This window comes from Ostrinia nubilalis, chromosome 10 (assembly GCF_963855985.1).
Source record: "Ostrinia nubilalis chromosome 10, ilOstNubi1.1, whole genome shotgun sequence".
In the NCBI taxonomy this organism is placed as follows: Eukaryota; Metazoa; Arthropoda; class Insecta; order Lepidoptera; family Crambidae; genus Ostrinia; species Ostrinia nubilalis.
The window spans coordinates 370,805-381,566 of NC_087097.1; the positions used below are offsets into that span (position 1 = coordinate 370,805).

Genomic DNA, 10,762 nt, shown 5'->3' on the forward strand with positions numbered 1-10,762 from the left:
GGAACCTATCAATTAGCAAAGTATCAGTCTGTTTCCATTGAGTTGGAGCTAGGTAGGGCAGAGTGGAGTTTTCATGCATTTATTCCACACACCACTTGCGACGCAAAAATACTTTAAATGTGAGTGCAGCCACTCCACTCAGATCCGCCTCGGTAGAAACCCTGCCTTAGGAAAATATTACAATATAAAAGTCCTCATTGAAATAATGGAAAAGGTTTAAAGTTATTGCCAGTCTGGCAAAAAATAAATCTCTGTAAACTGAACATTATTTAATTTTTATCAATAAATAAGGTTTGGATAATACATATTTAGTCAACTTTATTATTTGAAAGGCTAGATTCCAGTATTTCTGTATATTATTTGCTCATATTATCTGTTTACTCGTCTGGCTATTTCTAAACATTATAGAAATTGAGATCTCATATTTATATTTTACCAATAGCCACATAATTCAACAAGCCTCCCACGCGATATTGTCGGAGTTTATATGCCTAAAAATATCACGGTTTATAACTTCTAATTTTACAGCCGACCGGGCTCTGAATCGTTTTGCAATCATCGGTTCTGGGTTATTACTTTGAACGGTCTTTTGAACACTTTTAAATTACATGAAGCTGGCAAATCTGTAATTTTGTGTAAAATAGCAAGACTTTTATGAGGTTTGTTTCCTTTACATTAATTTTCAAGTTTTAAAACCTTGCTTTTACATACATAACATAGCTCTCAAAGCCTTCAAAGCTGTTCAGCTTATGCACTAAGAGAGCTCTAAAGCTTTATATACCTATGAAAGCACATGCAGTTTCATTTCACTGTTTTACTTGGTACGAGTAAATTGCAAACCTCAGCTTAATGTAAGCTCATACTCAAATAGCTTTAAATACTACCATTTTCATGTTCATACATTAAGAAATAGTTGTGTATTTAAGTCTAAACCGAATGCTACTGACTTGTTTTATTATCATAAGTACCTTTTCTTTATTACTGCTTTGATATAATAGGCAGAAGTTTAAATTAGACGAACAATTAAACCAATAATTACTTAATATAACTGTTTAGTTTACTCACCATCGACCACCGGCGGCTGCATATAACAATGTATCGGCACGTTGAGATCCTTCCCCACAGAGACGCGGACGAGTAGCGCGTCGCGCATCGAGCGAACGTCGCGCGGAGTAAAGCGCACGCGCAGTTCAGCTGCCGCGCCAGACGACACGGCCAGCCCGCGCGGCCCGCACAGAACCACGTCCAGTTCCCGGCGGGATGGCGGCCGGAGGGACAGCCGGATCTCGAACTTGGACACGTTGACGAGGCGGAGGGATTGCTGCGAAACGATATCATCATCATCATTTCAGCTGGAGGTCGTCCACTGCTAAACACAGGCCCAGTGATTGCCAGATTGGCCGTTTGGTAGCGGCCTGCAACTAGCCCTTTCCTGCTACTTTTATGAGGTTATCTATCCAAAACTCGTGGGGGGACGTTCTATGCTGTTCTTGTCGGTATGAACTCTTAGAACTTTGATGGCTGTCCCTGCTGTGCCTTATAACATCATCGAGCTATATCAAGTAGTTTAGTTTACTTACATTCAACGAAATATAGGTACAATTTTGAAATACGCAGCAGCGCCATGCGACACTTTGCCGCGACACACAGGTGTGTAATAATGTATGCTCATGAAATACCCAAACAGGTCACTAGCAACAAAAGCTAAGTAAACCAATCATGATAGTAATGCTGCTTCCAAGTACTGCTGCTACTGTGTGTAGTTAGCGTCGTAATTGTACCTTTACGTGAAATGTAACGTCGTCCGCTGGACTTTGTGGTAAACCGACTTCTAACACAAGCATGTATTTAGCTCAACTATAGGGATTACGGGAATAGTAATTAGTGAAAATACTAATACCCAAAAAATAGGTCGGCATCTAAATAAAATGCCTTGGAAATTTTATGAAAATCTAATGAAATAATAAGCTTTTTGTTATACGTTACAAAACTTATCAGTCATACCTCGAAATAAAAATGGTCCTAACATAGAGACAGATGAATCGAACGGCCTTGGTGAAAAAATAAGGATTCTTTCCTGTTTTACTTCACAATCTCTAAGGGTTGATTGATTGTAGCTACGATATGTAATACCTTTGTGTTCTCCGTAGTATCGATTTTAATAATTCAACGTTCGCAATAAATAAGTAATACGGGCCAAAGTACCGCTGCGTCGTTATGACCAGAGTAAATACAAATGAGTAGGCAATCTTCCTAGAAACGCGCCGAGCGCGGTTTGTATGTGAGCGCGCGCCAATACGTATGCGGCGCGCACGCACACACTGACAAAATTCGGGGCAACTCACCGCTAATCAACGCTAAATTTTGTCAGTGTGTGCGTGCGCGCCGCATACGTATTGGCGCGCTCACATAAAAACCGCGCTCGGGCGTTTCTATGAAGATGACCTACTCATTTGTATTTACTCTGTTATGACCCGCGACCAAAAGAATAAAGCATAGGAGTAATAAAAGGTTATAGTTTCCTATTACACATTACATCCGTCGTAGAAATGATAAAGTTTTATTGCCCTCTAGATTTACACAGACCTCTGCTGCTAACCGAGTTATGTTAACGGTGGAAGTATTAAATAAGCCCTCAATGGCAGACACGGTAATTGCACAAAATGGCGGTCGGCTGTCGATGTCAATTGCAGAGTTCAGCGAATGCAGATTCGGGACAAATTGGCAAGAGTTAAAATGAAAACTGGAAGCAGGAAAAGGGAAAACACTGGTTTTTAACCACACAAGCTTCAAGATGTTTTTGGAAAGCCTTTTTTCACGCATTACTTACTTAATTTGTGAGAACGAATGACATAATATTCTTTATCTTAATGTATGTATTAAAAGTGGGCTCGACGGGGATTGAACTACCGACTCTAGGTCGGCAGTCAGATATCGAAACCGTCGGACTATTGGCGCATAGATTTAAATCTCTCTCTATTAAGTATACCTACATGACAATGACTTTCAGCGATCTACCTGAATTGTGACGGTCCAATTTTTAGCGTGGTGTATTAATAGAATATTTATTTAGAAAAAATATCTGCAGTAGTGTCAGAGACACTACTGCAGATATTTAGGTACAGTATTTTGTACTAGAAAATTTTTCATGGAATTCGGCTTTCACCGCATGCGGCCAGTTGCGGCACGACAGAATGTGTAATAGTCGTTATTTACTCGGCCAATAAAATAGTTTTAGCGGTGCGGCCATTGTATGCGCCCGAGTCGTGTCGTAAAACTTATCATTTGTCACCACTACACAGGTTTGTACTCGTATGTCGCATGAAAATTAGGTATGAAAATTTTGGAATCAGACAACTTCATTAAGGAAAACAAATAATCATGATTGAGTCAACAAGTAGGTATGCTTATTTCCAAGTGGCTAAACACCGACAAACGTTTCTACGACATTACGTTACTTTGACACCGAACCGCCGAATGGAATATCGAAATGACTTGACTCTGACACAGCGCTACTCCGATAAAGGTATCGCCGATCGAAAATTTTATCTTTATGGAATTTGAAGGCCCAGCCATATCTCTACTTTGAATGCAATTTAGAAGAAACATTTATAAATACCGTGTGCAAATGTCCAACAGTGAAGTTAACGAAGTCAAGCTGTGGAGGCACGCAGATGATGTATTGCGGCGGCGGCGGCGGCTGCGGCGCGGGCGCCGGCGGCGGCGGCGGCCGGATCACCACCTCGCCTATACTACAAGGAAAAGGAGTCGATGAATATAAAACACTGTATAAAGAGTACGCTAGTCAATGCTGAAGTAAATACGATGTCGCAAACTTGATGTAGCCTTGTCATTCAACCAAAGTCCACCTGGCTAGCTACCACCATCTTACCTAAGTCTGTCGCCATAACAACAATGTTAACAACATTGTTGTGTTCCGGCAGTTAGAGGTAAGATAGCCAGTTCCTCTGTGGTTGAGGATTCCGGGTGAAGCTCGCTTCCAACTTCGGCCTGATCATCACTTACCATCAGGTGAGATACAAGCCAAGAGCTTCCTCGTTGTGGATAAAAAAAAAGTAGGACAGGACCACCTCCACTTTGCCCGTGGATGTGATACTTAAGAGGTGACTAAGGAGAAAGGAGAAGTATGCGAACGTCTAGCCTCCCCAAACTGTTTGGCAAGCGTAACGGTAAGTTTTCTAACGAAACGGCATTTTTATTGTTTCAAAAAATCTTAATTGCAATAATACTATTGCTGACTTATTACAGAAGATGTTGTGCCTTGATATTTATCACTTAATGGTATGGTGCCAAACACCCAATGGCCATTATTTAGAGGGGGGCTAATGGTGGCAATATGCTGCCAATCTTATGGGCCCCTCGGCCAAATACTAAATCAATATTCCAAGATAAGGCCGCGTTAATTAGTCATAGATCTCCGTGATGTAACGAAGGCAATGTAATATGGCCATTTGATTCGAGTAGGTATATCGTGTTGCTTAGTTTATAACACGTCTAAGTAGCCTACTTCATAGAATCGTTTTATAAAGTATCCACACATTAGTGCCGGAAAAGTTATCTTAGTACACTTTTGAGATCAAAACAGATATCTTTTAACTCTTGATAACTTCAATAAATCCAGCTAAATGCATTAGCAAAATCCACCTGATAGGTAAACAAATAAGTTTTAAAAACTTTTCACAAACACTTATCCCAGCAACGCACAACGGAGCACTTGAAAGCGAGAAATGGCACCAATACCATTAATCTTGCATTGTCTGATGATGTAGCGTGCGCTTTGAACTTCTGTTCGACGGATGCATTGTACGAGATAGTGTTCTATTTTCTTGTGGAAAGGGTATAATTTTGCGGAGGTGGTTCCCAAGTGGCGCTTCTTATTGCCAGTCATAAATTTGGGCGCGTCGTTTATTTTCTCAGCGCCTCTGTGACAGCGCGATGTATCATGCAAGTTTGCAGTCCTGCACGCCGAGCGACTCGTTAGCGTTGACACTAGATGGCATCTACCGTGTAACAAATACGAGCATTCACGTGAACATCAATTCTCTCGCCTTCTTTCGACGCGTTAATTTCCGTACAGGTATGAACTTTGGCACTTATCGAAGTTAAGATCTTGGCAAGTAGCGTTTTGTTATGATTAGCCTTGTCGAACGGCGTATAAAAGAAGATTCTGGGCGTAGATATAAAATTTCTTAAAGGATCATAATATTGGACTGAAACATTATCGTAACAAAGAAATATTTCGCAGTATTATCCAAGATTAATTATCCAAGGTGTTGCCCAGTGTCAGGCATCTCTTTATTTTTAAAAAGTCGCAACAAACGCAATCTAGATCTAAAAAGGTTTACAAAAATTATAAAAGCCGGTTCGGCAAGATCATATCTAGCCTCATATTATACCTCAAGGACTGGACGGTGCCTTCATCGGGCGGCGGGAAATGCAGCGGCAGGTGCAGCCGCGACCCGCGCACTTCTATGCAGCTCAAGTCGCACGAGCTGCGGTGCAAGATGTTCTGCACCCATAAACTGCCATCACCTAGCAAAATGTATTAAAGGTTCAGCCAAACCAACGCGATCACACGCGATCAGTCGGCATGCATCGATAGCGATCAATGCTTTTAAGTCGGATCGCCATCGCTGCACACCGGCTGATCGCGTGTGATCGCGTTGGTTTGACTGAACCTTAAATCTTTACTGATATTATAAAGCTAAAGAGTTTGAGTACTGGTCCGATTTGAAAAAATATTTTTGTGTTGGATAGTTCATTTAATGAAGAAGGCTTTAGGCTATTTAAGAACACCCTATATCATCACCAATGTTGTAGAACCGGGAAATATTATTCAAACTATTTTCACGCTTATGAAGTCGCGGGCACACGGAGCAGAGCTAGTACGAGTAAGTAAAATAAAATAGACATTTTTAAAATTCTAATGATAGTTAAGAATAATATAAGAAGTATTTCTCATAATCTGGGTACTTCTCTATATAAAACCTCCACTTTGCTCTCCAGAAAATTACCTGGAAAAAACTGTTTATTCACGCGAGGAATCTGAAGCACGAATTAATGTGACGGAGGTACCGAGCACCAACATATTTTGAACCTGTCAATCAAACTAATGTTGTCTCATGTTACGTCCCTTATAATCAGGAATCCCTTTGAAATACCCTTCTGTCCATTAAATTTAATGTAGGACACATTAATTAAGTATCCTTTTCAGATGGCTCTAAATGGAAACGATTATATGCTTTGCCCTTTTGTTTTGTTTTCTCCTTCGATAAGTTCGGGGCTATTTGTTGTTATATCGAGCGCAGATCGGTTAGTTGATTGTTTGTTTCACGATAAAAATATCTATGCGTAATGAATATTCACAAAACTGAATAACGATTGCTCTCTTATCTGAAATGTTTTTAAAGCGACTCCTGTCATACTAGACATTCCCAAGATACGTCAAATTAACTAAACATAAATTACTTAAAAAAGGCTATAGGAGAATCAAAGTGACTGACATAGCCCGCAGAATCGCAAATCTCAATTCAAGTGGCAGTGGGCGGGGCACATAGCTCGTAGAACTGATGGCCGCTAGGGCAGGAAAGTTCTTGAGTAGACCACGAACAGGAAGACGTGGCGTGGAGGCCTCCCACTAGGTGGACCGACGATCTGGTGAAGGTCGCGGGAGGTGCCTGGATGCGAGCGGCGCAGGGCCGGTCTTTGTGGAAATCCTTGGGGGAGGCCTTTGTCTAGCAGTAGACGTCTTTCGGCTGATACGAACGAGAAACTGATCATTTACCACTAAAGCTATAAAATACTAACGGCCAGCATCTTGTTCTATCGCAGGTATCAGGTCTCTCCGGCATATCATGCCGTGCTGCTGCCTCCACGACGAGACGTCGCTGTCAGACGCCGGCGACGACAGCCTGTATATGTTCGGCAGCGGCTGTCGGGTGACGCGCTTCGCATGGTCCTGCTTCAACTTGTACTCCCGACTCCAGATCTCTTTGCACTCGATCGAGTACTTGTCGATCTGAAGAGCGTAAGAGTTATAATATCAGAGATTTTACGGGGTAAGGTCATAGCACATTTATCAGCCCGGAAAGGGATCAAAACCATATCGCCTTTCGCCGCGCTGTCAACCGAGGCTAGGCGTTTACGTTCCAGTGCGGGATGAGAGTGCATTGCAGTACGAAGTTTCATACAAAGAATACTGACCGAGTCGAGTTTATACGGTGATGATCCGTTTCCGGATTGATAAGTGTACTTCGTCCTTATGATAATGCCATCCAATTTCAATCATTTTTTATTTTTAGGAGGACATAAATATCTTAAACACAAAAGCCGGCAAATGGATTTCACAACAAATGTGATCGAGCAATCAATTTATAAAAGAGTCACGAAGAAAAGGGACTTCATCGTTCAAAATCAATTGGCTAACGGATCCATTGACGCTAAAGGAATTCCAAATGCACCTTTTCGGAATCTTCGAATTGATTTAGTCACACAATAGAAACTCACAAAATGACAAAACCCTTTAATCTAATAAAACTTTAGGAATTACTAGCACAGCGAATGAAGATCTTAAGCCGTGAATAAAGACAAAGGAGCGAAAGAAATTGTACAAAGCGAACTTAATCCAGATTAGTGTTGAAATACCAGGGAGTTTGTGGAATTACGAGCCTCGCGACTTCGGATTGCTACCTCCAAGTTTTGTGCTAGTTTCAAATTGGGAACGGAAATAATATGTTTGATTAAAGACCATTATTGCTTTGTAGAAACTAGGATGTCTTGTAAGTTCAACGGCCGACTACGTACGTGATTGTGGCGTGAGGTTGCGATACATTTTTAGCGTCAGCGCACACACACACGACTCCGCGATATGTCTAGACGACAAGCTAATAATATTATATGAGACTCGCGCGCGTTTTGTGGCCATTTCTCGCCCAGTATAGGCTGTCGCTTAGCTTCCACTCATGGCTACGACTAGTTAATAAATTATAGCCTGGTGTAACACCTATAAAATTGACAATTGACATTTTATCCCCATAACAACACACAGCTAGCAATAATGATGGAATCAAATTAAAAATCATATAATATTATTTACCCATTCCGCTTGCTTTGGTAATGGTTCGTCCGCATCTGACAGCGGCTTCGTAACCTTCTCGGCCGCTAGCGGAGGGAGGTAGTCCTGCTCCCGGAAGACCTCTCGGAGGACTGGTCGGACATCAGCACATACAGCTCTGAAAATAACAATCTTAAACAATCTTATTTTAAAAATCTCTTCCCATAGATTTTCCAAAATAAATATTTCAAAGTATAAGGCGGGAGGCCTTACATTAGACAGCCTGGCTGCGGCAGCCAGTCGAACATTTATGACGGTGTAGGAAAATAATGTTTATGTACCATTGGCTGCTACAGCCAGGCTGCCTTGTGCGTGGGGTCACTAAGTTCAAACTCTTTGTCGTTGAATGCCACACTTGATGTCCCTTGAGAAATAACATTTACACTTTAAGTAGATAAAGTGTAGAAACAAAGTTTCAGTAATATAACAAAATTTTCTTTACGAGATTGTACGCGTGTGTTATATTTAAAACCTTGCAAAGCCAAACTATCTTGCAGCGGAAAGTTTTTTAATTTAACTCGCACGTTCCGCAGTGCACAAAAAAGATACGGCAAAGCAAACTGAATATGTAAACAGAAGTAACTACTTACGTACTTTTAAATATTACGTCAGGATTTATAATATTTACCAATTAACAAAATTATGATGTCTGCCTACTACGTGCTACTACTATCAAGTTATTTCCCACCGTCTAACGGCCTTTTATTGTTTTTTAGCCCAAAAAATTTACAGACATGAAAGGTCATAATTCTTTCAAAGCTAAGTGAGCTGCGGCGGCTTTGCCGGTGTGGCAAAGGGCTAAGGATTGAACGTGAACGTGTATTACCAATCGATTGTGTTTGCTAATTAAAAACAAGTCGTATAAAATTTGTAAGTACAAAATCAATGCCTTCCAGCTGAAAGCTTCCAGTGCAATTCTCAAGCCAGAAAGTTAAAACAAAAATTTGTTAAACCATGACCGAGACGACGCGCGGAGGTGAAATAAAGACTGTGTCACAAACCCTTTTCTTGGTATCAATGGCAAATTATCCGTCATTTTTGGAGACTCACTTTGAGTCAAATAAACTAGCTAGGCGACAAGTTAAATATAAAACATTATTATAAACTTCTTCATTGTTCAGGAAATTGTTTGACGTATCGTCATTAAATTTTGACGTATTGGATGTTATTATGACAGTATTTTTCTTTTACCATAGTAACTTGTGTGAACCTTATCCTTTTTTTACATTATTATGGTCGCTTTGTCAACTGTAAAACGAGTTCAATTTCCAGTTATTTGTCATTGTCGCAGCGTATCCTTTTTGTTAGAAAATTCCCCAATTCAAAAAAATACAGGGTGGGTAGCCAGCAGCGTTGCCAGACGTCCCGATTTTGGCGGGACGTCCCGATTTTTAAATCAAATTTAAATGTCCCGCGCGGGACAGGCTAGGTCCCGCTTTTCGGAGAGAGACACTCACTTCACCAAACTATTGTTTGAAACGCCATATTATTCTAAAGAATAAAACATTTTTAATTTTATTCTTTTTTTATTCTAAAGACGAGTTTAACGATAGAGTAAATCTGATTTAAAATATTATTTTTTTGTTAAAATACATTTTCTATGGCTACTTTTGCTATATATTGTCACGTAAACGTAATTTTAAGTCAAATAAAAAGATTAATATTTGAAAACCTTTGATTATATACGTTTTTTTACTATGTCCCGCTTCTGACGGAAGAGTCCCGCTATTTTCACTCAAAAAGTACCAAAGTCCCGACTTGGCGAAAAAAAAAACTGGCAACGCTGGTAGCCAGGTACATATTCAAAAAGAAGGGTCATGATGAGTATTGGAATACTTCAAACGTGTTAGCTCAATTTTATTTAAGTTAGAAATAAAACCCTTCTGACCCAAGCAGTCAGTGTACGACTACGTTACGTACAATGGAATCTTCGAAAATATTTGCTTCGGCTTCGCACGGGTGGTAAGTATACATAAACCTTCCTTTTACATCACTCTATTTACTGAAAAAATCGCAACAAAATCCGTTGCGTAGTTTTAAAGATCTAAGCATACATAAGGACAGACAGACAGGAAAGCGACTTTGTTTAATATTATGTAGAAACTGAGATTTACCACAATTAAAAAAAAACAAATATAAACTTCATTTATGATAAATTCCGATTTCAGTAAGTTTGCGTATGTATAAAGGTCAGTAATGTCAGTACCTACCGCAGTAAACGAAAGCTTTTAGAGTAGGTAAATACGCAAAAATTTTTCGCTGATATTACGTAAACATCCGATATTTAATTTTTCGGCTCCAATTTTACGGAGAGATCCGAAATGAGTGAAATAATTGCTTCCCACCATCAGAATGTTATTTGGAAAAATAATTTCAGAAATGGATGTGGGTGCGGACAGAAATGTTGCTGCGGCTGGTGGGAAGTGGGAAATGAAGATAGTTACATTTTCATGAATGACTAGCGGCCGCCCGCGACTTCGTACGCGTGGATCCCGTTTTACCACTTTCATCTATTTTAAGCGGTTTAGATTTTTTCATACAAATGTTTTTATATATTTAGATAGATAAACCCCGGCGAAGGAGACAAGTAAAAGAGCAGTAGACATTTTATTACTATAATATTACGAG

General features: G+C 40.1%; 1 protein-coding gene across 1 annotated transcript; it reads right to left on the reverse strand.

Annotated features, from left to right (window-relative positions):
* Positions 1-5,371: 5,371 nt before the first annotated feature.
* Positions 5,372-9,257, reverse strand: LOC135075389 (uncharacterized). Its single transcript, XM_063969834.1, has 4 exons — positions 9,136-9,257; positions 8,117-8,252; positions 6,829-7,039; positions 5,372-5,553 (listed from the first exon to the last, which is right to left on the reverse strand). Exons 1-4 carry the CDS (start codon positions 9,168-9,170, stop codon positions 5,372-5,374), a joined length of 564 nt encoding a protein of 187 aa, XP_063825904.1. The 5' UTR covers positions 9,171-9,257.
* Between the last annotated feature and the right edge of the window lie 1,505 nt (positions 9,258-10,762).

Excerpts from the sequence above, each read along its gene's own strand:
- LOC135075389 (XM_063969834.1), bottom strand. The coding sequence starts at position 9,170 with ATGACGGATAATTTGCCATTGATACCAAGAAAAGG. Across the intron at positions 8,253-9,135 it reads CCATTGATACCAAGAAAAGG|AGCTGTATGTGCTGATGTCC; the intron begins GTTTGTGACACA and ends TGTTATTTTCAG. Across the intron at positions 7,040-8,116 it reads TACCAAAGCAAGCGGAATGG|ATCGACAAGTACTCGATCGA; the intron begins GTAAATAATATT and ends TACGCTCTTCAG.